Source organism: Myotis myotis, unplaced genomic scaffold, assembly GCF_014108235.1.
Source record: "Myotis myotis isolate mMyoMyo1 unplaced genomic scaffold, mMyoMyo1.p scaffold_m19_p_18, whole genome shotgun sequence".
NCBI lineage: Eukaryota > Metazoa > Chordata > Mammalia > Chiroptera > Vespertilionidae > Myotis > Myotis myotis.
Genome location: NW_023416322.1, coordinates 37530370 through 37555994, shown reverse-complemented (window position 1 = coordinate 37555994; position 25625 = coordinate 37530370). Strand labels below are relative to the sequence as shown.

Sequence of the window (25625 nt, the reverse complement as noted above, 5' to 3'; positions counted from 1 at the left end):
ACCACCACAGCCCCCAGCTGCTGTGAGGTCTGGCGCAGGGTCTCCTAGCACCACGAGGGGGCAGCACCCACCCACCCACAGTAGACATGCAGGGCAGGCAGGCAGGGGGCTCTCCTCCCTCCCTGGGTTCTGGGCTTTGGGGAAATAGCATGACCTCATACACACACAACTGATGGGGGACAAGCCCTGTGATGCCAACTGCGGCACACTCAGTCCCCCAGAAAATTCCAGCAAGGCCCAGTAACAGGGTAGCCCAGAGCTGCAGCATAAAACCTTTAGCAAATGATGAGGCCTTCTCTGCAGGCCCGTGACGTGAGGCTGAGCTCCCCAGTCCAGCCAGAAGCTCATCAGTGCACCGAGTCAGGGGGCCTCCCACCCAGGGCACCTCTTCCCGCTGTGCCTCCCAGGCGGGGCCTTCGGATTTCCTTGGCTCTCCCAGGGTTCCCTTACCTCAACCCCAGCGTCTGACCTCCCCTCTTCCTCTCCTTCTCCCCGGGGGGCAGCTTTCTCCCTCCACCCGTCTCCCCACTTGCCACCGTCTCGGAGGAATGGAACACCATCTGCAAACACCGCAGAATGCACGCTCCAAGAGGCAGAGGTTTAGCAGGGCAAGTATTGGGGGACCTTTGTTTTATTGGAACAGCTTCGGGCACACAGTAGGCACTCAAGAAATGCTAATTGAATGAGCAAATGACACAGGAGTAGGATGGGCTTTCACCGCTCCTTCTGGGGTGACGGAGTTCAGGCAGCGTGAAGACAGGGCGTGGGGGAGAGGTGCCCAGCCAGATAGGACTTCACAGCCATGCATCGCGGTCGGTTCACTCCCTTCCTCGTTGACTCTTCCTTCCGCACTCCGGCTTCTGGCCAGGCCCGGGTCTTCTCTTCCCAGTCACATGTGGGGGTTTTCTTTTTTGCCGCAGCAAACTCAGAGGCAGCTGAGCTCTCAAATGCGGACATCACGCCCAAGGGGTGGGGGGACCAGATGTAAAAGGGGTGCCAGTGAATGTGTGTTTCTGACTACAGTCCAGATGGTACCCACCTCCTCTGCATATCAGTAGATCATCAAAGATCATTGTCATTTTGGTTTTCTGACTTCATTCTTTTGTTAAAAAATATATATATATATTTTTTATTGATTTCAGAAAGGAAGGGAGAGGGAGAGAAAGGGAGAAACATCAATGATGAGAATCATCGATCGGCTGCCTCCTGCACACCCCCCACTGGGGATTGAGCCCACAACCCGGGCATGTGCCCCGACTGGGAACCGAACCCTGACCTCCTGGTTCATAGGTTGATGTTCAACCCCTGAGCCACGCTGGCTGAGCTCTGCCTTCATTCTTTATTTTTCTTTCTTTCCTGATTTCATTCCTAATGAGACTTTTGCTTAGAAGAACCCCTTGAACTTGCACTGGGCTCTTGCCTTTTCCTCGGCCCTCGTCTTGGTTGTCCCAGGAGAGCCAGGCACTCCTGACCTGGAGATGGGACGGTGCACAGGTGTCTAGGGCAGGTGCGTCCGTCACTTGCATTTCTGCCTTAAGATCCTCCTTACGTCATCCAGGCGGATATAGAAAGGCTGCCTGAAACTGCTTTAAAAACAAAAAGAGGCTTAATTTCAAGATTAAGAAGTTCTGGACCTAAAAACAAATGAATCTGGGAATTGCTGTTGGGATGAGGCCAGTCAAAGCTGTTGGTGCCCAACGTTTTGGGCATGGCAGCTTCGCAGTCACTTAGCAAACAAGTTCTCAGGCGCGGGCGCTGGGGGAGCGCCCGCCTGGGGAGCTCAGGGTGGGGAGGGGAGAAGACATAACAAAGGGCGAAGTCACACTGCAAGGCTTGAAACCAGAGCAGAACCAGGAGGGGGTCCCAGGCAGGGCCGCACCTCCTGCGTGTCCCCAGGCAACGGTGAGCCAGGCTTAATCGTCGTTCAGGCCCACCCATGCCAGGAGCCCGAGGGGTCACCCGTACCACCAGGGCGGCTTTGGCGAGTGTGACAGGCCCCGTGAGCGTCAGGACCGCGGACATCTCGGGCCTGGCCGGCGCAGGATGCGGGCGGGGTGGTCAGGAGGCCCCAGCACGGAGTCTGGAGCGGGAGGGGGCTGCCTCCTCCTCCGCGCACCTTCCCTCCGCTCGCTCGCTCCCCCGCCTCCGGCCGGCCGCCAGGAAGCCGCCACGATGCGACCAGCCGGGCGGGGAGGGGGCGAGCGGAGGTGAGAGGTCAGGGGTGAAGCGCGCTCCGCGGTCACCGGGGCTGCAGTGGGAGGAGCTGCGGGCTCGGGGAGAGGGGAGCGGGGCGGAGGGGCGGAGGGGCGGGTGGCGGAGGCGCGCAGGGTGGCGCGCTCGGCTGGGCGCCGGTGGCGAGAGGGTGACGCGCCTCGGTGGGGCTCGGCTCGCGGAGAGAGGCGGAGATCCGGGCCGCCGGGGCCCTGCAGCGACCGGGTCGGCCCCGCGCCGCGCCGCGCCCACCCCGCCCCGCGGAGGGCGCGCCCGTGCGAGGCGGGGCCGAGAGGAAAAGGCGCCACCGGAGAGTGGTGTCCGCTGGCCTGGCTGGGCGGAGGCGAGGAGCCCCTGGACCTCCAGACCCCGGCCCCCCCTCCCCTCGCCTCGGGTTACCTCTCGTCCGCCCCCTGCCGCCGCGAGCCAAGGCCGGCGCCCCGCCCGGAGATGGGCCGACGCGTGGATGGCGCGGCTCCCAGCGCCGCCAGATCGCAGGAGCCGGGCGCCGGGGCGCTGCGCTGAGGCTCCCGCTCGGCGCAGCCCGGAAAGCCTGCAGGTGTCCTTGGCCGCCCGGGAGACTCCTCCGCCGGCGCCTAGCGCCCCGCTCCCCGGAGCATCCCCGCCCCCCGGGATCGGCGCCGCGCAGGACGCCCCGTCCGAGGCCCCCTCTGCCCCGGCGCCGCTCCCGGCCGCCGCCGCCCGGCGGACGCAGGGCCGGAGGCTCGCTCCTGCGGGCGCGCTTGTTTTCCTGCCGCCGCCTCGCCCTGCGCAGCCCCCGCCCGCCAGATCGCCGCTCCCCGCGCGGCCCCGCCCGCCCTCGGTGCCCGGCGCCGGATTTATGAATGGGGGGAAGAGGCCACATGCCGCCGCCGCCGCCCCGTGTTGACCGCGCGGAGCCCGGACCCGAGGAGCCCCGGCTGCCGTGAGAGCGTCGGCCCGGCCCCGGAGGACTTGTTGCTGCTGCGCTGCCGCCGCCGCGGGGAAGCCGCCGCTGCCGGGCTCGGTGCGGCCCGAGAGCCGGGGGCGGCCCGAGTGAGTGAGCGCGCGCCCGGAGCCTCGCGGTGCGCCCGGCGGTGCGCCTCCTGGTCTTTGGCGGGTGGTGTCCGGGCGAGTGTCTGAGTGTCCGGTCCTCGCGGGGGAGTGTGTGTGTGCTTGCCCTGCTCTCCCGCACCCCGGCCCCTCGCTGGGGTTCTTGGTTCTCCGTCCCCCCCCCCCCCCGCCTCCCTCCCCGGCGCTGCGTGCCCAAACCCCAACCACCTGTGCACCCGAGAAACCCAACTCCTCCCGCTCGGCGCCCCGGGGGGAGACGGGGGCAGGGCCACGCCGCAGAGGGGGCCGCTGCCGCCTCCTGCCTCCTCGCCGTCTCCTCCCCGCCCCGGTCTGACGCTGCCTCCTCGGGAAGGGTGTTTGGAGGGCAGCGGCCGCCCCAAGCCGAAGCCCCGCAGCGCTTCTTATGATCAGCTCGGTGTGTGTCTCCTCCTACCGCGGGCGCAAGTCGGGGAACAAGCCTCCATCCAAAACATGTCTGAAGGAGGAGATGGCCAAGGGCGAGGCGTCGGAGAAGATCATCATCAACGTGGGCGGCACGCGACATGAGACCTACCGCAGCACCCTGCGCACCCTCCCGGGCACCCGGCTCGCCTGGCTGGCCGACCCGGACGGCGGGGGCGGCCGGCCCGAGTCCGATGGCGGCGGCGCGGGCAGCAGTGGCAGTAGCGGCGGCGGCGGCGGCGGGGGCTGCGAGTTCTTCTTCGATCGGCACCCGGGCGTCTTCGCGTACGTGCTCAACTACTACCGCACCGGCAAGCTGCACTGCCCCGCCGACGTGTGCGGGCCGCTCTTCGAGGAGGAGCTCACCTTCTGGGGCATCGACGAGACCGACGTGGAGCCCTGCTGCTGGATGACCTACCGGCAGCACCGCGACGCCGAGGAGGCGCTCGACATCTTCGAGAACCCGGACGGAGGCGGCGGCGCGGGGCCGGGTGACGAGGCCGGCGACGAGGAGCGAGAGCTGGCCCTGCAGCGCCTGGGGCCCCACGAGGGCGGCGCGGGCTCCGGCGCCGGGTCCGGGGGCTGCCGCGGCTGGCAGCCCCGCATGTGGGCACTCTTCGAGGATCCCTACTCCTCCAGGGCGGCCAGGGTGAGTGGCAGGAGCCTGGGCCATGGCTCAGGTCTGCAAGGAGGCGCGTGGTGGTGGTGGGTAGGGGCAGGGAGGAGCCTGGCCCCAAATGACTTACCTTTCCCTGCTTCCCTCCCAATTCCCTCTGCCTTCCATGGGCCCCAGGGATCTCTCTCTCTCTCTCTCTCTCTCTCTCTCTCTCTCTCTCTCTCTCTCTCTCACACACACACACACACACCCTCTCCCCTGCATGCCTCCTCATGAAATTGCACACACTTGACTTCTTGGACCAGCCTGCTTTACTGCACCCGCTCCCGGCCAGTGGGGGGCCCTTAGCTGAGCTCTTCCAGCCCCTGGGGAAGACAGGCCCCTTTTCTTCTTCTCGCCACCCCTCTACAGGGTCAGAGTCCTGGAGAGCCCACTGAGGCCTTCTGCTGGGGTCAGGCAGGGTTTAGGGAAGCAAGAGTGCCAAGCGCCTACTCTGTGTGGCAGCCCCGAGATGCGCTGCCTCCATGGGCCCCTCATTTCAGCCCTCCAGCATCTCAGTGCTGGGAGCTGGAGTTTCAGAGAGGTGGGCGCCGGCTTCGGCCTCTAATGCTCATAAAGGCCGAGCTGGGACCAGAACTCATGCCTGTGGTCCGGGTTTGGGAGAGGCCTCTTTTCAGGGTGACAAGGTGCCTGCCCCATCCATGCCCCTGAGGCTTCTTGCGCGCCTGGGATGTGCTGGGGTGAGCGAGAGTTAGACAGGAAGGTGCCTGACGTCTGGGCCCTGCAGGCTCCCAGGCCAGTGGCCAGCGCAGGCTGCCGGGTGATGAGCCCATGTTTGTTATCGCTTCTTCCTGCTGCGGCACCTCTTGGCTTCCCAGAAAGCCCTGGTTCAGGGTTCTGCTTGAAGTGGGTGTGTGGGGTGGGGGTGGGGGTGGCTTAGACCCTTCCCCAAGTCAATCCAGTTGCCCCAAACCCTCTCAGGTGGAAGCGGGGGGGGGGGGGGGGGCGGGGAGACATGCTTGGGCAGCTAGAAAACAACCATGAAGGATGGCTTAGATTCTTTGAAAAAGAACCCTGGGGTCTGGGGTCTGACCTCCTGGCTGGGGTCTGTCCGGGACCCATGTGTGGGGTCTGGGGACCGCCTGCTGCTGTGGGAGCTGGTCCTGTCACCTCTGGCATCCCAGGTTGTCATGCTAGTGAGTCTGGAGCCCTGCTGCCCTCCCAGCACCCCCTGTGCCGGCCCTCAGCTGGGTCGGGTTGTGGAAGGAAAAGTTCCCTTCTGCCCGCAGCCCTCCAGGGGAGGGCAGGAGCTGGGGATGGGGCTACCGGGAGGGGCCAGGCTGGGCTGGACCAGGGCAGGGGGCTCTCTACCTGGAAGAGAAGGGGGAACAGAGGGCTCAGTGGCCATGGAAGCCAGGCTGGGGCTGTGGGCGTCCCAGGGCAGCCCCTGGAAGCCAGGACCTTCTTTGGGCCTGAGAGTGAAGCTGGTCAGCTGCCCTTGTTTCTTCCCTGCAGCCCCGAGACCCGCTCAGAAGGTGAGGGCCCAGCGTGCCCCGGCCTGGGTCTGCTGTGAGTTCTGGGGGCCTCTCCAAGCAGTTCCCCGACCCTGGCTGTGTGCACTAGGCGGGCAGAGACAAGCGGGGTTCATTCAGGCTCTTCCCAAGTGAGGGGCAGGGGAGCAGGAGGCAGACTCAGCTGGATGGAGGTGGGACAAGCCAGGCAGGGGCGGGGGGAGCTAGGCCCTCTTAGACCTGGGCATTCTAGGGCCTCTGGAGACTTCCACCATCCCGGGTTCTTCCCTCTTGGATCCCAAGGGGCTGTGACATCAGTGAGTTCATTTTTTCCTTAAACTCCTCAAAGAGTGGCCCAGCCGGGGGGCTCTGGGCCAGGCCCTTGAGGTCGGCCAGGAGCCCACATCCTTTGCCCTTTGGGTGTAGAGCCCCGCCAGCAGGGCGTCAGCAGGGCGGCCCAGGTGAGGTTGGAGATCGGGGCGAGGCAGGGTTCACGCTCCCCAGGAAGCAATGCCAGGCTTCAGAGCCGGTGAGTGTCTCCTCAAAGACACTGACCGGGTAGCAGAGCCAGCCCCCGCCCGGTGGAGTTCCCGGCCGCTGGTCTCCGAGACGGATGTGCGCAGCTGCCCCGGGCCTTGGCGGCGCCCTGCCCAAGAGCGCGTGCCTCCTGCGAAGGAGCCCGGGCCAAGACGAGCCGGCAGCTGTTCCTGGGACGCAAATGAAAATAGAGAATTAAAAAAATGAATAACTGTTTGTTGAGCCCTCCATGCACATGCTCTGCACTGATCTCTAATCCCCCCAGCGCACCGGCAGAGGAGGTGTCATCCCCTTTAATAGCTTGAGGCTGTGAGAGGATCGACCTGTCAGATCGCACAGCCCGATGGTGGCAGCTGAGAATCAAAGCCAGGGCTCCCGGGCCCCCCAGCACCCCTTCCTCCCGTTACAACAGCTTTTCTCCCCTGAAGGAGGCTGTTTTCCAGGATTCTGGCCTGGGAGGTATTCTGAGGGTGTGTGCCTCCTGTGGGTGACATCAGAAAACCCCGGGGCAGACGGTGACGTCAGAAGTGACACTTATTTTCTCACCCCCTAGGTCTGAGGGTTGGGGGGCTGTGCCCGCCCTGCTCTGACCCTGGGGTCTGTGCGTGGACCTTCCCTGGCAGGGCCTGCAGCACTGCGGCCGTGGCCTTGGGGTCCTCACCGAGGGCCAGTAGGATCCAGGAGCCCCAGGAGCAGGGCTGTGCCCCAGGCATCCCTTCGCACCAGCATCTGGTACAAATGACAGGAGCAAACCAGATACCAACAGGAAGGGAACTGAGCTGATTGTGGGAGCTTGTTGCCTAGCTACCGGCCTGGCCTAGGCAGCTCTGAGTTGGGGGGGGGGGTGTTCACCCTGCTCCCTTCACTGTGGCTGGACCCATAGGTGGCGGTGCCGTGGTTCCTGCCTCCACCTGCCACTGTCTCAGTCCCAGGGAGAGTGGGGCTCAGCAGCAGGCAGGGAGGCTCCCAGACCCAGAGGGACCAGTGGCGGTTTGGGCAGCATCCAGAGCTGCAGTCGGGCCTTCCTCCTTTTCCCCGGGCGGGCAGGAGGCCCATGAATGGGCCCGGGACGCTCCCCTCCCCCGCCCCAGTCTGCAGAGGTGCCAGGGGCTGGGCTCACTGATCAGCCCTCTTCAGGGTGATAGTCTTCTGGCTAAATCAGTTCCTGGATTGGATTTTCCCACAATGTCGCCCTTCTACATGGAGGACACCACGCACAGGATCCCGCCGCCCCAGGAAGGCTGCTGGAGCTGCGCTTTCATGTCCATTAAGCATCTGCCAGGTGTCGGGTGTCACCCCTGCTTTCTTCCAGTGTCTCATCTGGCCCATGCGAGGCAGGGATTGTTCCTCGTTTTCAGAGAAGGAAACTGAGGCCCAGAGGGGCTGGCTCAAGGTCACACAGACCTCATGAGTCCAGGCTGCTTCTCCGGGTGCCTCAGCGCCTCCTGCGGCTTCTGCTGGAGGCCTGTGACTCAGGAGGGCTCAGTCTGCTATCCCCCCCCCCCCCCCCCCCCCCCGCTTCCCGCTTGTCTCCCTCCAATCTGAAGCCCCGTCTCCATCCCCAGGTTCGCTCTCTGTCCTCTCCCTGTAGGACTGTCATGGGACAAAGAAAGGAGACTGGCAACCTTGGCCCAGGCAGGGGCCCGGAGCCAAGGCCTAGAGGGAAATGCCCAGCGAGGGCCTCTCGCCCCTGCTGAAGGCCCCGGCTTCTCAGCCTGGGCATTGCCAGGACCAGCTGGTTGGTGGGCACGACAGGCTTCAGAATGAGGACAGGACTCCCTGGTCCCTCGCCCGCTGCCCTCGGAGCCCAGTGCCAGCAGGCCCAGCCACAGCCCCCCACCTGCCCTGAGGCCCTCCATGTCCTCTGGGTTGGGTTTGTGTTTCTTCTCTGGTTCTGACAGCCCCGCGTTTGCCTCTTGAGCATCTTGTCTCTGGATGGTGAGGTGTTTCCGGCACCGAGCTGGGCGCTTACTGCATGCCCGGCACCGAGCTGGGCGCTTACTGCATGCCCGGCACCGAGCTGGGCGCTTACTGCATGCCCGGCACCGAGCTGGGCGCTTACTGCATGCCCGGCACCGAGCTGGGCGCTTACTGCATGCCCGGCACTGAGCTGGGCGCTTACTGCAACCCCGGCACCGAGCTGGGCTCTTACTGCAACCCCGGCACTGAGCTGGGCGCTTACTGCATCCCCAGCACCGAGCTTGGGCGCTTACTGCATGCCCGGCACCGAGTGGGCGCTTACTGCATCCCCAGCACCGAGCTTGGGCGCTTACTGCATGCCGGCACCCAGCCGGGCTCTAAATATAAAGACCAGTCAGAGTGGCACTTGTTCCTGAAAAGAGCCTGGCCAGGTACAGGTACAGCAGGTGGCTGTCGGGGGAAACTGGAGGCAGGAGATAGTAATGACAGTACAAGATGGATCAGGGGCCGAGTCCCCGTCTTAAAAGTTCACTAGGAGGTGAGAGGAGGAAGGGCTAAGTCCCACCTCCACGCAGCCGGTTGGTGGTGAGGGGGGGGGGGGGGTGTGAGCGCAGGCAGCTTCTCGGAGGAGCTGGGAGGTGAGCCGGGAGGCCTGCAGGATAGCCACTTGGCTCCCTGAAGTGGTTTTTAGAAGGAGGCAGGTTATAAATACGTCTCCAGTGTGGGCAGTGTTTACCCATGCAGTTAGGGGCAAGGAGGCTTCCCGGCCAGGGGACCGGCTTGAACAGGGACAGGACGGCTTGGGACACGGATGGGCACTGTTTGGCCGGATCAGTTCTTGGCCAGTGGTCTGGGCTGGACTGCACGCCTTCTGGGGCCCTCAGGGGTCCCCAGGGGCCCCAACTGCTGCCTTGGCAGGGGGTGGGGTTAGATAGAGGCTGGCTCTGGGCATGGGAGCCAGTGGGCCAGGTTCTGCCTTTGGGGGAGCGGGGGTCTCTTGGCTTGAACCTGGGCCTCGCAGTGCAGGCCCTGCCCCAGGAGCCCAGGCACTCCTCAGAGGTGCCTGGCCTTGCAGACCAGCTCCTCGCCTCCTCTTAGCCGCAGGCTGCCCACTCCCTTCCCGGCACTGCCCGGGCACTAGGATCTTGCTTCCCCGAGAGGCGAGGCTCCACCTCATCCCCACAGGTCTTCCTCTGCAAGTGTCTTCGCACTCCATCCTTAATACAGGTTTTTGGGGCTGAGTCTCCTGATGTGTATCTGTCCATCTGTCCCCCTGGCTCCCCTCCCTGTCCCGCTGATTGTCTTCAATTCCCGATGACGGGTGTCTGTCACCTCCCAACCACCCCTGGCCGGTGCCAGATCCCCCAGACACTCTAGCTCTGTGCTGAGTTGTACAAATATCATTTCTTTTAATCCTCAAAACAGCCCGTAAGGGAAGTACTACTCTCCTCCCCGCCGCACACCAAGCATGCTGTAGCCCCAGGGCCTTTGCACAGCTGCTCCCTCTGCCTCAGCTCCTTTGGGTCGGCTCTAACTCACGCCTCAGTCGCTGCTTAGGTGTCTTGACCTTGGCTTTGAGGCCTTGCCTGACCACCCTGTTTGAAATAGCTCCCCTCCCTCACACTCCTTATTCCCTTTGTCTTTATGTCTCTAAGGCTTTTCCATCTGACATAGTACATGTTTTACTTCTTTGTTTGTGGACCGTCTCCCTCACGAGAGTGTAAGGTCTAAGGGATGGGGGTATCTTGCTTTGTTCTCTGCTGTGCCTCAGCCCCCCGAACAGTGTCTGGCACCAAGTAGGTGCCCAGCTTTCCATTTTACGGACCATGATCAGAGAGGCCAAGAACCTTGCCCAGGGTCTCCCAGGAAGTCAGTGGTGGAGCCCAACTGCACCCGGAAGTGTGTGACTTTACCTTTCCATCCAGGGCAGTTCTAGGGTGAGTTGGTGGAGGAGGCTGGTCACAGGGCTGGCCACTGGCTGAAATAGCTGGGCCTTCATCTGGGGGGCCGGCTGGAAAGACAGCTCTGAGCTGAGGCAGGAGGCCTGGCCTCGGTTTGATCCTGAGAAATGGGCACATGTGGCGACCCTTTACCTGCCCTCAGCTCTGACAGGTGGAGATGAGGGTGGCAGTGACTAGATGGGACAGTTCTGTCTGGAAAAAAAAGCTACATGTGTGCGCACTGCGGGGATCGGGGCAGTTCCTGCTGCCGGGGAGGGTGCTTTGCACTCACCAGGAGGGGTTCTGGGGCAGCAGGGGAGGGAGGCACCAGGCGGCTCCTTGGCCTGGGGGTAAGAGTGGCCCAGGACACAGGGTCCTCCCTCCCTTCCCCCCTCTGCACCCTCTGCCCCGCCCCTTGGCAGCGCTTCCTGAACTTGTTTTTCTGAATCACTAATTACTTCACCCTCCTCCCAGGTGGGCCAAGCTCCGGGCTAACTTCTCCTCAGAGAGCAGGCTCCTGCTCCCCTTGCTTCTCGCAGAGCTGGGTGTGCTGTCCCCACCCCTTGTCCCAACCCCTTTGCTTCTGGGGGGAGGGTGGCGCCAGGACTGTGGGCTCCCAGCTCACATCACCGTGGCCACTGGGCAGCTCATCTCTGGATGCCGCGGGGAGCTCAGAGGTTGGAGCCCTTGGCCCAGTGCAATGCCCCGACAGCCCATTTCTCAGGGGAAGAACACTGAGGCCAGGAAAGGAACTTGACATTTACCTTCATGGGGCAGAGCAGGCAGGAGAAGCTCCAGCAAAGTTGCCAAGAGGGGAAGTGTGTCTGTGGTCTTCCCCCATTCTTCTTCTGTCCCTATTGGATCAGCCCGTCCATATTCAAGTGTAAATAAGATAAGTCTTGCCCTGGCCCGTGTGGCACAGCTGGTTGGAATGTCATCTCCTGCCCTCAAAAGGTCGTGGATTCGATTCCCAGGCAGGGCACATACCTAGGTTGCGGGTTCGATCTCCGGTCAGGTGCGTATGGGAGGCAACTGATCAATGCCCCCCCCCCCAATCAATAAAAAAGTAAATAAGTCTTAGTGTATGACGGGTGTCTGCCCTAAGCCACAGGTCCACAGCCCTAAGAGCTACAGCCATCAGGGAGCTGGCTGGGAGAGTATGGACGATTCAGAGAAGGCTGTCCCAGGCCTGTGAATCGACCCTGGCCGGGAGGTGGTGCAGCTGTGTGACGTTAGGCAAGTCCGTGATGAGGCCTGCTTCCCAGGTCCCTGGGAGGACTGAGGCAATAACACACACAGAGCCCCGCTGTGCCCGGCACGGAACAGACAGCTGATGGATGTACATTCCCAGAGTTCCCTCCTCGCCTGCTCTCGCTCCATTCTCCCAGACCCCTGTGTTCTCTGGTGTTGTGTGCTGCCCCCACTCCCCATCCAGGTGCAGACTCCCAGGGAGGGGAGCAGCTCTGAGGCCTCATTAGACGGCCACGCCATGGCCAGGTGGAAATCAGGCGTGGGGGGGGCCAGGTGGGGGTGGGGCCATGGTCCCCTCTCACCCGCCGGTTGTGGCTCAGCCCTGTGCTCGGGGAGGAGCCCACCCCCACCCACCCAGCCGAGCAGGCAGCACCCTGGGCCCCGGACCCCAGCAACGGCGCCTGAGAGTGGTGAATGGCATCGCATGAATAACAGATGACGGCTCCGTAATTGGTGTTATTACACATGCATTTCATCTCCATTCATAATGGCTGGACACTTAACCCCTCGTGCCTCTGCCGAGCGCGGCTGTCATCACTCTGCGAGATCCCAGCAGCTGTCTGGACCAGCCGCTGCCTCGCTTGGGTCCTCACGGGTGCAGCCGAGTTCTCTTTGGAGCTTAGGGGCCAGGAAATGCCCGTTGGGGGAGAGGGAGGGTGGTTATTCTGGGCAGACCACCCTGTCTCCTGCGGTGGAATATAGGCCTCCTTCAGGCGCTTCCCACTGCCGGGCAGTCGGCCGGGACATCCTAAGGTGAGAGGCAAGAGAGGGGCTTGGACTTGGGGCTTCCGGATGTGGGTCATGGCCGAGCTTCGCAGGCTCAGCCGACAGGAAGAGGCCCAGGGTCACCCCCTCGCCCCCTGCCTCGGGCGCATCCCATCGTGCAGTGGGCCTCCAGATGCAGTGTGCCCAGAGTCCCCTGGGAGGGCATTTAGTGTGCCCGCCCCCCCACACACACACCTTTGTCACTCAGTGGGCTTGGGCGGGGCCTGGGAATTTGCATTTCTAACTGGTTCCCAGGTGATGCTGCGCTGCTGGTCCAGCGCCCCGCTTGGAGGAACGCTGCCGGAAGCCTCGCTGCGCCCGCACGGCCTGCGGACAGGCAGCCGGGCCCGCGAGCGTGTTAGAAATACAGAACCGCGGGTCCTGCCCTCACCCAGAAGCAGGGTGGCACTTTAACAAAGTCCCCGATGGTTTACTCTCCGTACCAGTCTGAGAAGCCTCAGAGCACAGCGGGGTTAGGGACGGGCAGAGCCAGGCAGGGAGCAGGCCCGGCAGCAATAGCTGCTTCCAGCCAAGACCAGCCTTGAGCCCCTAGGCTCCGTGACAGCGACTGGGAAGTATGGCCTTAGAGCAGCCAGGGAGGTGGGGGAGTCCCTGTGAGGAGGGAATTTTAGCTCCTGGCTGTGAACTTTAACCCCACCCCTCGCCATCTTCCTAATGGACCGCCTGGTGACCCACGTACCCCGCCCCCCGGGCTCACCCACCCCTGTCTGACAGCTGCCCCCTCTCTCCACCTCACCCACAGGTGGTGGCCTTTGCCTCTCTCTTCTTCATCCTGGTCTCCATCACCACCTTCTGCCTGGAGACCCACGAGGCCTTCAACATCGACCGCAATGTGACGGAGATCCTCCGCGTGGGGAACACCACGAGCGTGCGCTTCCGGCGGGAGGTGGAGACGGAGCCCATCCTGACGTACATCGAGGGCGTGTGCGTGCTGTGGTTCACCCTGGAGTTCCTGGTGCGCATCGTGTGCTGCCCGGACACGCTGGACTTCGTCAAGAACCTGCTCAACATCATCGACTTCGTGGCCATCCTGCCCTTCTACCTGGAGGTGGGGCTGAGCGGCCTGTCGTCCAAGGCGGCCCGCGACGTGCTGGGCTTCCTGCGGGTGGTGCGCTTCGTGCGCATACTGCGCATCTTCAAGCTCACCCGCCACTTCGTGGGGCTGCGGGTGCTGGGCCACACGCTGCGCGCCAGCACCAACGAGTTCCTGCTGCTCATCATCTTCCTGGCGCTGGGCGTGCTCATCTTCGCCACCATGATCTACTACGCCGAGCGCATCGGCGCCCGGCCCTCCGACCCGCGGGGCAACGACCACACCGACTTCAAGAACATCCCCATCGGCTTCTGGTGGGCCGTGGTCACCATGACGACGCTGGGCTACGGGGACATGTACCCCAAGACGTGGTCGGGCATGCTGGTGGGGGCGCTGTGTGCGCTGGCCGGGGTGCTGACCATCGCCATGCCCGTGCCCGTCATCGTCAACAACTTCGGCATGTACTACTCCCTGGCCATGGCCAAGCAGAAGCTGCCCAAGAAGCGGAAGAAGCACGTCCCGCGTCCGCCCCAGCTCGAGTCCCCCGTCTACTGCAAGTCCGAGGAGACCTCGCCCCGGGACAGCACCTACAGCGACGCCAGCCCCGCGGCCCAGGAAGAGGGTCTGGTGGAGAGGAAGCGGGCAGGTGAGGTTGGCACTGGGGAGGGAAGGCCCCGTTCCCGCAGTGGCCCAGGGAGGCCGCACTGTGCTTGACCGCTCTGGGCTCCCCAGGTGTAACCTGTGCCCTGTGAGGGCCAAGTAGAGGCCGAACCTTTGTATCCTTTGGTTCTCTGATAGCTTCCTGACGGCGGGCCTGGGGGTGAGTGTCCTGCTGAACTTGGGCTGCAGGGGGCGGTACCTGGGCTGTAAGTTAGCAGCCTCGGTCCCTAATCTCGGGGTGCCCACTCTGCTGTGTGCTCTGAGGCCAGTCACCCCCTGTGGGCATAGATTCCGCACCTGTAGAAGGGAACGATATTCATAGCTACCCCCAGACTTCGATGGGACCCAAACAAATGACAGAAAGTCTTTAAAGATCTTTACAACCATCAGGCACCGTCGTTAGCTGGAGAGCAGGGCAGCTGTTCTCCCCAGGTGTGTCCACAGTGAATCCCTTCTCCCCAGCCTCCCAGTCTGCTGTCTCTGGCTAATTAGTGTGATCACGTAACAGCAGTGGGGGGCTGCCTGCTGCTCAGCACAAGCTAGACTGAGTCCTGGGCTCGGGGTTGGACATGGGATGTGGGGAGAGGGAGCCCAGAGGCAGTGGCCAGGCATTGCTGGGAAAGCCTGCAACAGCTGGCGTCCATCCGGGGGCCCAAGGGCCTGAACCTCGGGCTTCAAGGATGGGAGGGGCCCCTAGGAAAGCCCGCCCCCACCTGAGTCAGGAGATGGGAGAGGAGATTGGCTCAGCCTTGGCACTGGAGTCAGGTCAGGAATGGAACCTCGCTGTTGGGAATGGGGTGGGCTCCTAAGGGAAGCTGGGATTCCCGGTGTGGGGGACCGCTGGGGGGAGGCCGTCGGGGAGCTGGGGGGAGGCCGTCGGGGAGCTGGGGGAGGCCGTCGGGGAGCTGGGGGGGAGGCCGTCGGGGAGCTGGGGGGAGGCCATCGGGGAGCTGGGGGAGGCCAGGACACTGAGGTAGCAGCTCCTGGCTAGGCTTGTGGGCAGTGTGGGACTCATCCCCCAGGACAGGTGCCTGATTTGGGACACGCACCTGTGGTCTGTTGGGGGACACGCACCTGTGGCCCGTTGGGGACACGCGCCTGTGGCCCGTTGGGGGACACGCACCTGTGGTCTGTTGGGGGACACGCACCTGTGGCCCGTTGGGAGACACGCACCTGTGGCCCGTTGGGGGACACGCACCTGTGGCCTGATGGGGGACACGCACCTGTGGCCTGATGGGGGACACGCACCCGTGGCCCGATGGGGGACACGCACCTGTGGCCTGTTGGGAGACACGCACCTGTGGCCCGTTGGGGACACGCGCCTGTGGCCTGTTGGGGACACGCGCCTGTGGCCTGTTGGGGGTGCCCATCACACATGCTGAAACCACTCATTGCCTGGGGCCCTCCAGGCACCTGGGTCTCCCGTAGACCTTGATGGAACAGCACCCACTGGGCTCCCCTCCGTTCCCCGCCAAAGTGGTACCCTCCCCGGCCCTTGAGTATCAATCTCCAGTCCGTGTTCCAGGGAACTGGAGCTGTACCCCAGGCCCTTTCAGGGCTCAGAGGGAACCTGACACCACAGTGTGCACGTCCGTAGGCCAGCCGCCGGCACACACTAACCAATGCCCTTCGGCCGTGCCGTAGCCCGGCCCTCACTGCTTGGCCACAGTCAGGGCTTTACTGGCAATGCCAGGGCCACCGCCTTCAGACCCAGCGGCCCCCCTTCTGCGGATCCAGGGCCCAGCTTCACCCGGGCTGCGGCCTGGCCGGGCAGGAGCCGGGTGAAGAACCCACAGCAGTGGGAGCTGAATTGGAGCCTCTTGCCCCACCAGGGTCCCCAGACACAGGGGAGCCCCGAGCACAGGGAGCTCTGAATCCTTCAGGCGCTCGACTCCAGCTTGGACGCCTGGTGAACAAGAGTAACCGCCTTCGGGTGGTCGGGGCAGACAGCTGGGAGCGCCACTCTCCTGGCGTAGCCCTGGCAGTGCCACCTGCACCCGACAAGCCAGGTGGTCTCCGAGGGGATCCAAGCCCATCAGGTGCAGCCTGAGCCAGACCCAAGGAGGAAGCAGTCCGCCGCCTGGGGGGAGTGGCGGGAGAGGCAATCTCGCGGGGCAGCAGACTCAGGGAGTCCTTGCTTAGGGCATCTGTGGCCCATCTCCCAGGAAAGACGCTAGGCCAAGGCTGGGGAGGAAGCCAGCACCTGCCCCCTGCCCCCAGGACAGGCCCACTCCCTGGCCCCTCCCCAGGGTGGAGGAGTGACCCCAGGTGACCAGGGAGGAAGGCCCGGGCAGCACCGAGCACGTCCTTTCTGTCTCACCCCCTAGATTCCAAGCAGAACGGAGACGCCAACGCCATGCTGTCGGATGAGGAGGGGGCGGGCCTCACCCAGCCCCTGGCCTCTGCCCCGACCCCCACGCCGGAAGAGCGCCGGGCCCTGCGCCGGTCCGGCACCCGAGACAGAAACAAGAAGGCGGCCGCCTGCTTCCTGCTCAGCGCCGGGGACTATGCCTGCGCCGACGGGAGTGTCCGGAAAGGTATGGCTCCCCAGGCTGGGCAGGTGGGGGCCCCCCAGTGTCCCCCACAAAACTTGAAGCCCCCTCCTCCCCCGAGGCCATGGCCATCATCTCCTCTTCCCTGGATGCACCCCAACTTTTAGGATGGGTACCCTGACCTTCCAGTCCGATTTCCTTAGAAAGGCCCGCAGCATCCCCAGGAGGTACACATGGCCCGTACCCCAGTGCCCACAGGGAACACAAGCGCTGACTGGGAGCAGGGGTCCCTGCCCCTCCCCTCCATCCTGTCACTTCTCTTCCGCTGGTGCCTGCTATGACCTGCAGGCCTGGCTTCCCAGGGTCACTGCCTGCCTTTCCCTTGGCCTCCCTTAGACCCAGCTAAGGCTCCCCCAAGTAAGTAGTCCCCATAACACTCAGGAGTCGGGGGGAGAACGGGGTGCCGGTGTGAGGTCCCCTGGCACAGGCCCACCTCCTCCGTCCTGCCTTTTGGGTGCCTGGAGCCCAGAGGGGCGGACCCAGCTCTGCAGCCCCAGATGTGACTTAAGTAGAGCCAGAGGGTGACAGGGAGGGGGAGGCTGGAGTGGGGGTGGGGGGCAGCGTAGAGCTCCCCTCCTAGGTGTGTTCTGAAGGGCTGGAAGTGCACAGAGGCCGCCATGGCCTCCCGTCAGGAAGGCTGCAGCACCATCAGCAGGCCCCAGACCCACACAGGCCCTGGCAGAAGTGGGGGTGGAGCTGGGGCTCCTGGCCTGCGGGGGGCGGGAGTGATGAAGGGTGGTCCGGTCAGCAGTGGCTGGGGACCAGGGGTCTCAGGTCCAGGTGCTGCTGCCCGGCCCTGGTCACTGTGTGTGTGTGTCTGTCTGTCTGTCTGTCTTCCCTGTCCCGTGGCCCAACCTCCCTACACGCCCTGCCTAGTTTCAGAATCAACCCTGATCCCCCCTAACAAAGCCGTGCCCTGGTTCTCGGGCCGCTTCTTACCCAGCCCTCCTCCGACCTAATCCCCCCAACACTTCTCACTGTCCCCAAACCCCAGACCAGGGAGGCAGGGAAAGTGCCTGCTGCAGGAATAGCCTGTCCCCCCAAGGATGTCCCCTGTCCTGTCCAGCCCACATGGCCTCCAGAGCCACCTTCCCAGTCCCTGTTCCCGGCCCTCCCAGCACCGCTGTTCCCACAGGGACCCTGGGGTGCCCTGACCCTCACCAGGCCCCGAGGGGTGGATGTCAGCGTAAGTCCTGTTGGGCCTCAGAAACAGGAGCGACCTGGCAACTGGAAGGAGATGGCCCGGATGGCTGTGCTCAGCCCGCGGCACCCTCTCCTGTGTGCCTGCGGTCGCCCCTGGCTCTTGCGCGCCCCAATCCTCTGGCCCTGGAAGTGCCTCCCCCTGCTCCCCACCCCAGCAGACAGTGGCTTCCACTGTGTCCTGGTCAGACCCAGATGCTACTCTGGCTGCAGCTCACAAAGTGGCCAGCCCAGAAGATGAGGACAGGCACCCACCTCACGGAGGACTTGAGCACCCCTGCTTTCACCCCAGTGTTGTGAGGGGCTCAGTGGAAGGAACGGACTGGAGGAGGGACCGGGAGGTATGGGGAGCAGGTGGCCCTGGGGAAGGCGTCGCACTGCGCGCGCAGGGCCTGCGTCCCACCCCTGCATCTCTGGGGCTCCGGGGACCGGCTGCTCTGTCTTCAAGATGCCTCCACACTGCTTCTTGGCAACAAGCGTGTAACTCAGCCAATTAGAGTGACCTGCGAGCGGGAACAGGTGGGTTGCCAGGAAACAGGCCGTGCCGTGCCGTGCGCTCTCGGCAACTTTCCCCTGCGCCGGCCCGCGGCTCTCACTTCTCCGCGCCGGGCTCACGTAGGACCAGGAGAGAGCGGACAGGCCTCCTCCTGCCACGCAGGCCCCACGGTGAGCCTGTCGCTGCCCTGGCATCAGAGTGAGGACGGCCTGGACGTGGCGGTGCCTCCCAGGGCTTCTGAAAGGGGGGCGCTGAATCTTCACGCACCTGGAGGGGAACTTAGCTGGGGCCAGCGCAGGGCAGAGGTCAGCTGGGTGTGTGGCCCTGGAGTCCACCCTCAGGGGACCAGGGAGCCTTCCTTGGGGAGGCCAGCCCCTCCACCCGGCTGGGCCGCCTGCCCTGCAGGGTCCCCTGGAGTTCGAGGCCGTGGAGCCGCTCCGGTGAGCAGCGCGCCCTCTGACCTGTGCCTTTTCTCTACCAAGGCCGTGAAAAGTCCAGGAGTCTAAGCAACATAGCCGCAGCAGCCGGAGCCAGTCTGGGGCTGTCTCCATTGGCACCCCGATACAGCTCGCCCTACTCTCCAAGAAAGCTCCTGCTCTCCCTCCCTCCGCACCCCCTCACCAGCCCGCCGCCTGGACACTCGGCCCCTTAGCTGCACCGGCCCTCCCGCCCCTGGGCCCGCACACACAGGGAGCCACTCTCGTGCCCGCCGGCCCGCTCCTGGGGCCTCAGGGAGCCGGGTGGATGCAGGAGAATCCAGGCCCCTGAGCCTCTCCCCACAGCACCCCGCTCCCCACGATGCTCAGGTTTGGGTCCGAGGGCCGAGGAGATCACTCTCAGGGCCCCCCATCCTGAGCGGGAGGGGCGGCACCCCCAGGACCTGTGTCTCTGAGTCCTGCCCTCCCCCACACAGTCCCACCTTAACCAAATACATCTCCATTCCTCGGGGCCTTCAACCAGTAACCAAACAGCTGGCAACCAGTGTCTCTGTCTGTCTGTCTGTCTGTCCATCCCACACCCAGAGCAGCAAGGACTAAGGCTGTCGCATGAGCATCTCTGCTGTGGCCGGGGGTGCGGGGAGGCCCTCCCCCCCGGGGGACACCCACACCCCATCTGCGCCCCCGCCTCGGCCCCTCTCTCCACGCTGCTTTCCTCTGCTTCCAAGCTGTTGCCTCCCCTCCCCCTCAGCGCCTCACTGCCAGCCCAGCCCCTGCCCGCCTCGCTCCCACCAGCCTTGCGCTCCGTGTTGCTGCCAGAACCGGAGACTCATCTAATTTCTCTAATTAAGTGTATTCATTTACCTAACGAGCCAGGAGCACAACAGGGTTGTAAGTCACTGTGAGCAGGGCTGCACCTTGGCAGGGACAGCTGAGGGGTAGTGGGGGGACAGAGCTACCCTGCCCGCCACTCAGGCAGGGGCCACCCTGGACTGCCCGGGGAGGAGGGGCAGGGGGGGAGCCGAGCCGCAGGGCCCGTCCCCAGCAGTGGGCAGAGCAAGGCCCTCAGGCCGGCCCTCCACAGCCAGGGCCAGCCCAGGGCTCCCTGTTCCACCTGATGGGAATGAGAGCTGACAGGGGAGCCGTGCGCCTGGCAATTTTTAGAGTCAGATTATGCAACTTGGTTGCGGGAGTGACTAAGAAGGGCCGCGTCTGCTGCCTCCAGGGTGGGCAGGGATGGGTGTGGCAGGACTGGGAGCCAAGGTCAGCTCGCTCCGGACCGGGAGCACCCCCTTGGCGTCTCCAGCCCTGGGCAGGCTCGGGGTGTGCCTTCCAGAAGGTCTGTTCCTTGTGGGGGCTGGGAGAGCCCAGCCCTGCTGTGGTCTCGGGGAGCCGCCTGCCACTGGCTCTCACTGGCTCTCCCCTAAGAGTGGAGAAGACACAGGGGACCCATGGGACCACCCTTAAGAGGGAGCAGGTCCCTTTCAGGGACAGGGACAGGGACCGGACAGCCCTGGGCTCTGGATGGAGACGCCAGGGACCTTCTCCCTCGGGGCCGGGTGCGAGGGCCCAGCTGCTCCTTCACGGGGACGGGCTGGTCCTGCCCCGCAGGGCTCCCTGGCACCTGGCCCCCGGGCCTGGCTCTGCCGGGGACGTGACGAGCTGGGCGTCCGGTTTAGCACGGGCGCCGCGGCTATTTTCTCCTCTGCCTGGCGCTTCTGGTTCAGGGAGCTGAGGCGGCTATTTCTGTGGCGGCCGTCCCCTGAGTTGTCAGGAGCCCAAGTTTCCACGGCACCCACCGCCCCCTTTCCTCCCACGGGGATGGGCATGCTCACGGCGCCCCGGTGGTGGGCACAGATGTCCCTGGGCGACGGGAGGCAGGAGTGCCAGGCTGGAGCCCCTAGTGCCTTGGGAGAGGGGCTCCCCCACGTCCCTCCCGGCCCCCTGGCTTCTGTAGGGGAGACCCTGACCCAGCGCCTGGCCAATGGAGAGCCGCGCAGGTGTCTGCCCCTCTCGCTCTCAGCACCTCAGCCTCCGGGGGCCCTGGGGAAGGCAAAGCAGGTTCTGGAGCCGACAGAGACCCTGGGGACAGGGGGGGGGGGGGGCGGGGCGGCAGGCGGCTGCCTGCAAGGCCCCAGGCTGGCCCAGGCTCGGGCCTCCCCGCTCCCGGGAAGGCTCTCCTCGCCCTTCCCCCACAGTCTGACAGCCCAGTGCACTTCACCTTGGATCTTGACTTGGACTGTACCCGGTCCTTGGCTTCTAGAAGCCTCTCCTCCACAGCCGGGCCCAGCCTCTCCCACTGAGCAGCCGGGGAGCAGCCTGGGCGTGAACCTCACGTTCAGTTTGTACAGTTTGTGTCGGGGCTGGAGGCCACTTCTCAGCCCCAGGGCTTCTGAGAGGCGAGGCTGTGAGCTGGGACCAGCCAGGTTTGTTTTCTCAACAAGGATGGAGCCCTCCTGGTCAGCATTCAGCCTCCAGCCCGGGGACTCCACCTGCCTGATGGAGGAGGGGGGCTGGGTATGCCATGGCTGAGCCCCTGGAACAATGGGCGGGCCCCAGGTGGTGGTGGCAGATGGAGCCGGGTGGGGAGGGGAGGGGGGAGCCCGAGTGGGCAGGCAGCAGCCGGCTGCTGGCTGGGGGTGACAGGCCAAGCAGGAGCGTCCCCCCTGCCTTGTGCCGGGCTGCAGAGCTGGGTCCCTCTCTCCTGGGCCAGTGGTCCCACTGTCCCGAGCAGGTGTGGAGCTGAGCCATAGCATCACCCGGGAGGCAGAAGGGTGGTGAAGGGACTCACCCCGGACCCTGACCCATCCCTGCCCTTCCGGGCCCCTGAGCCCTGTGTCCCCACGCTGTCCAGCTCTGCCCCTGGCCTGCTCTCTAGCCCACCGCCTCCTCGGCAGCTGCCTTCCTCCTAACGTCTCCTTCTTTGTGTCTCCCTTTCTTTTGCTGAACTCCTTGCCCTCCGCCCCCTGAAGGCCATGTTGAGCCGAAAGTGTGCGTCCCAGTGTCTCACACCTGTGCTCTTTAACACAGAGACCTGCCAAGACGCTCTCTCGTCCAACTATGCCCAGGCCGAAGTCCTCACCCTCTCTTAACGCGGCAGCAACGTGAGAGAGACAGGCAGACAGACAGAAAGCCAGAGGCTTAGGGGAACTCTGGAACCCAGGCAAGGACCTTTCGCTGGGCAAGACCTGTTGGCACAGGACTGATGGAAAACCTCCCGTCCGACCCCTGGGGCCCGGAGCCATCCGGGTCCGACGTTTTGTCCTGTTGTGATTGAAGAGATATATATGCACATATAGCATCTATATTCATACATACTGTACTCGTGTGTGTAGTGCACGTGCTTTTGGTGGTCTGTCTTCGTCAGGCCGTCTCCCCAAGCCCTCGCCCCTCCCCCAGCCCCCCCCTTCCCTTCACTGATTCCCTGTTGGCGTTGTACGTGCCGCGTGTGGAATGTCCCAGGAAAAGTTGCCTGGGAGCCGCCCGTCCAGCTGGGTGGGCCCAGGCTAGACTCTCCCTGTGGGGGTGTTTCCCTGTGGGCCGGTGGCCTGTGCCAGGCCAGGCTGCCCCCGGGTCACTGCCCCACCAGCCCCACCCCACCCCAGATTGGGGTTCTACCTCCCACCCCACGCCCCAGTTGTGGGGGGACTTCCAGGGGCTTCTCTGCAGCTTCTTTCACCCCTGCCCCCCTTCCCTGTGTCCTTGACTGAGGGGGCATTTTGGGTTTTTTTAATCTTTGGTTTTTCTGTCTCCCTCGTCCGTTTGTTTTCAATGATGCTGCCGGGCAGACAGGCAGGGAAGGGGCCTGTCTGCCCACCGGGCTCAGGGGTCTGAGAAGGGGGAAGCTTCGGGCGAGTGGAGACCAGTTGCAATACTGTACTTCCTGGCCGGTGGCCAGAGGATGCGTGCAATAGCGGAGGCCGGGTGACCCCTTCGACCTTGGCCTCTGCCCCTCCCTCGGCTCTCCCTCCGCACTCCTCGCCCGCCCCGCCCTTCCCCGGCGTTGGTCCTGGTGTTGGTCCTTTTCTAAAGCTGCCCCCTCCTGTGTGTCTGAGGCAAGCCTAGGCCAGGGCCCTGTCACCCTGTCTGCATGCCTTCGACTGTCATGCTGTGCTCGACCCTCAATAAAGACATCTGGAGCGTCCAGCTGCTCCTGCGTGTGAGCGGCCGCCTCCGCCTCTCCTTTCCGGCTCTGTGTCTGTGGGGACCCCCCTGGGGTCCCACCCCAACACCTGAGAAATGCGACGCCCTCCGCGTAACCCCGCCCCCACGGGCACCATCCATTCAGAGCGAGACACTGGTGCTCAGAGGGGAAGCGTGAGCTGCCCACGGTCACACCCTGAGCCTCCCCTGCCTCCCAGGCGGGTTCTGGGTCCCCCTGCCACGGGCCTCCCGCCGCCCCTGGAAGAAGAGGCCGTTGGTTAGGCCGCCCCTGTGTCCCTGCGTGTTTGTGGAGGGCCTCCCTCCCCCCGAAGTCGCACCACCTTATGTGGGCCAGGGCCCTGGGGATGCCACAGCCGTGCGCAGCCTGGATGGCTGGTGAACCGAGGCCGGCAAGTGGCTGGTGGCACAGCCGGGACCGCTTAGGGCCCAGAGAGGGTGGGGCGGTGGGAAGTGTCGGGGCCGCCCCTCACTGTCACATCGGGGCACAGGCAGGGCTGGCTTCACGGGCCTGTGGCCTGGGCAGTTGCTCAAAAGGGCCCGACGCTTGACTTCATCTCAGCTGCCGCTGACTTGACGTGACTCATGGCTCTGAAGGGCCCTGGGCTTGCGTTTCGCACTGGGCCCTGTGAATTACGCAGCCAGGTCTGGGTGTGTGTTTGTTCTCCTTGCTCTTTTTTTTTTTATATGTTTTTATTGATTTCAGAGAGAGGAAGGGAGAGGGAGAGAAACATTAATGATGAGAGAAGCATCCTGCCTCTTGCACGCCCCCCACTGGGGACTGAGCCTGAAAGTGGGCATGTACCCTGACCAGGAATCAAACTGTGAGCTCCTGGTTCAGGGGCTGACGCTCAACCACTGAGCCACACCAGCCTGGCTGGTCCCCTTTCTCTTGTCTTACTTCTTCCTCCTACTCCAGGCATAATCGAGTCATAGGGCCTCGGTTTAAAGTCTGCACCTGCCACTCACTAGGTGAGCCGTCTGGGACAACCTCGCTGACCCTCAGTTTCCCTGTCTGTAGAATGGGGACAATGGTAGCCCCTACTCCAGAGACAGCAGCGAGCGGAAAGACCTGGAGTCTCTGTAGGACATGCGGTCGATGCAGACAGCATCCGTTCCTGCCCCACCCTTCTCCTGTAGCTCTCGGGCTTTCTCCCCAGGTTTCTGCCGTCTGCACCCAGACACACCGACAGAGGACAGAGCAGCCGGGTAAGGACTGAGGACACGGCCGGCCGAGGGGAGGGGAGGGAAGATGCGAATGCGAGGGAAGCCTGTTCCTGAAGCGAAAGGGAGAATTGGGCTTGGAGCCTGGGCCGCAGAGGCAAAGCATGGCAGGCGGCCAGTTGTCAATTAAAGATAAGATCGCTCCTCGGCTGTGGAGGGCAAGTCGGGGCTTTGACCTTCCCCCTCTCCCCCCAGACAGGAGAAGCCATTTGCAGCCGGCTCCGCTGGGCCAGCCATAATGGGGTGGGAAGCGCTGCTGGCTCCGTGACGTCACACACCAGGGCCCACGTCCGAGACGGCTGGGTCTGTGTATATAGATCATGTGGCACCATTTCATGACGGGCAGAGAACCCAGCGAGCAGCCCGGGTACCAGCTGCCAGGTGGTCCTGAGGGGACCCGAGGGGATGCAGCTGGGGTCCCCGTGGCCCCTGGAGGGGAGCGGCGCCAGGCGCCAGAGGGCGGAGAGCTCAGTGAGGAGCCGGGGAGCCCCTCCTCCCACCTTCCAGAAACTGCAGGCAGGTCTGTCCGGGGGACCAGGCTGGGCTTCCTCTGGTCCAGAAGCTGGTGGGGAGCCGAGGGAGGGAGCTGGTTCAAGAATGGGGCGCTGATGACGGAGACTGACTTCGGTGGTCAGAGGGACTCGGGTTCGAGTCCTGGCTCCATCACTCCTTACGTGTGTGGCCTTGGGCTGACTACCGATGCTGTGCGAGCCTCTGTTTCCTCATCTGTGAAATGGGAGTAACGATGCTGTGGACGTCTGGAGCCGTTGGGAGAGGTCAGTGAGGCCGGAGCACAGCACCCATTCATCATCATCATCATCATCATCATCGCTTACGGATGTGGGAGGTGGGGGGACAGCTCACCCTGATAACACACGACCAGTTTGGGGGACGGCCTCGCCTTTCGGATCGGTGCTGTGACTTCGCCTCATGGTGGTGACGCCCTCCTCTGGCGAAGGAGCGAGACCCAGGGTGGTAACGGCCGGCAGCTGCCGCTGGGTGCTGGGCAGGGCCGCCGATGCTCCTGAAAATGCACTCACGGCTGGTGGTGTCGTCATCCGTGCTCCAGAGGAGAGAACAGCACAGCAACGTCAGTTCACTTCTCCAGGGTCACACAGCACAGACGTGGCGACGCTGGGACCGAACCCAAGGAGTCTGGCTCTCTGGGCCCAACGCTTAGCTGCCGTCTGAACAGACAGACGGACGGAGCACCTACGTCCTAACCCCGAGGGCAGGGGCGTGTGCTTTTTCACGTTTTTATGTTCTCACCACCCGTCGATTCTCATAGCATAGGTGTTGTTTTCCCGGTTTGTAGAAAAGAAACGGAGGCTTGAGGAAGTGAGGGATCTGATCGTGTCGCTGCCCCGCCCCTCACATGAGGTCGAGAAGGCTTCCTGGATCGGTTAGCGGGAGGTAACACCCCGCTCAGGGGGCCCTTGCTTCTTCCTTCTGAGTCTTATCGTCTGTGCTCAGGAGCGGATGGCCTGTGGGGACCTGTCTGGGAACCAAGTTAGACGACTCGGTGCAAAGGTGACCCCCACCTTCAGGCCCTTGGAGGGCACGCGAGGGGGAGGGGGTTCAGAGACTCCCTGGTCC

At 64.0% G+C, this 25625-nt stretch overlaps 1 protein-coding gene across 3 annotated transcripts; it reads left to right on the top strand.

The window, feature by feature from the left end:
• Nucleotides 1-2819: 2819 nt before the first annotated feature.
• On the top strand, nt 2820-22807 carry KCNC4 (potassium voltage-gated channel subfamily C member 4). 3 transcript variants are annotated; one of them, XM_036344484.1, is made up of 4 exons: nt 2820-4354; nt 13009-13945; nt 16287-16496; nt 21675-22807. In XM_036344484.1, the coding sequence occupies exons 1-4, from the start codon at nt 3668-3670 to the stop codon at nt 21734-21736; spliced, it is 1896 nt and encodes a 631-aa protein (XP_036200377.1). In that variant the 5' UTR covers nt 2820-3667; the 3' UTR covers nt 21737-22807. The 3 variants fall into 3 exon arrangements, with proteins under 3 accessions (XP_036200377.1, XP_036200378.1, XP_036200375.1); XM_036344485.1 differs by having other exon boundaries at nt 21617-22807; XM_036344482.1 differs by lacking the exon at nt 21675-22807 and adding an exon at nt 18690-20730.
• Nucleotides 22808-25625: the final 2818 nt, after the last annotated feature.

Bases quoted from the DNA above. Each gene is read 5' to 3' on its own strand.
- KCNC4 (XM_036344482.1), top strand. From the start codon at position 3,668: ATGATCAGCTCGGTGTGTGTCTCCTCCTACCGCGGGCGCAAGTCGGGG. The intron at 4,355-13,008 runs GTGAGTGGCAGG...CCTCACCCACAG, and splicing joins ACTCCTCCAGGGCGGCCAGG to GTGGTGGCCTTTGCCTCTCT. The intron at 16,497-18,689 runs GTATGGCTCCCC...TTCTCTACCAAG, and splicing joins CGACGGGAGTGTCCGGAAAG to GCCGTGAAAAGTCCAGGAGT.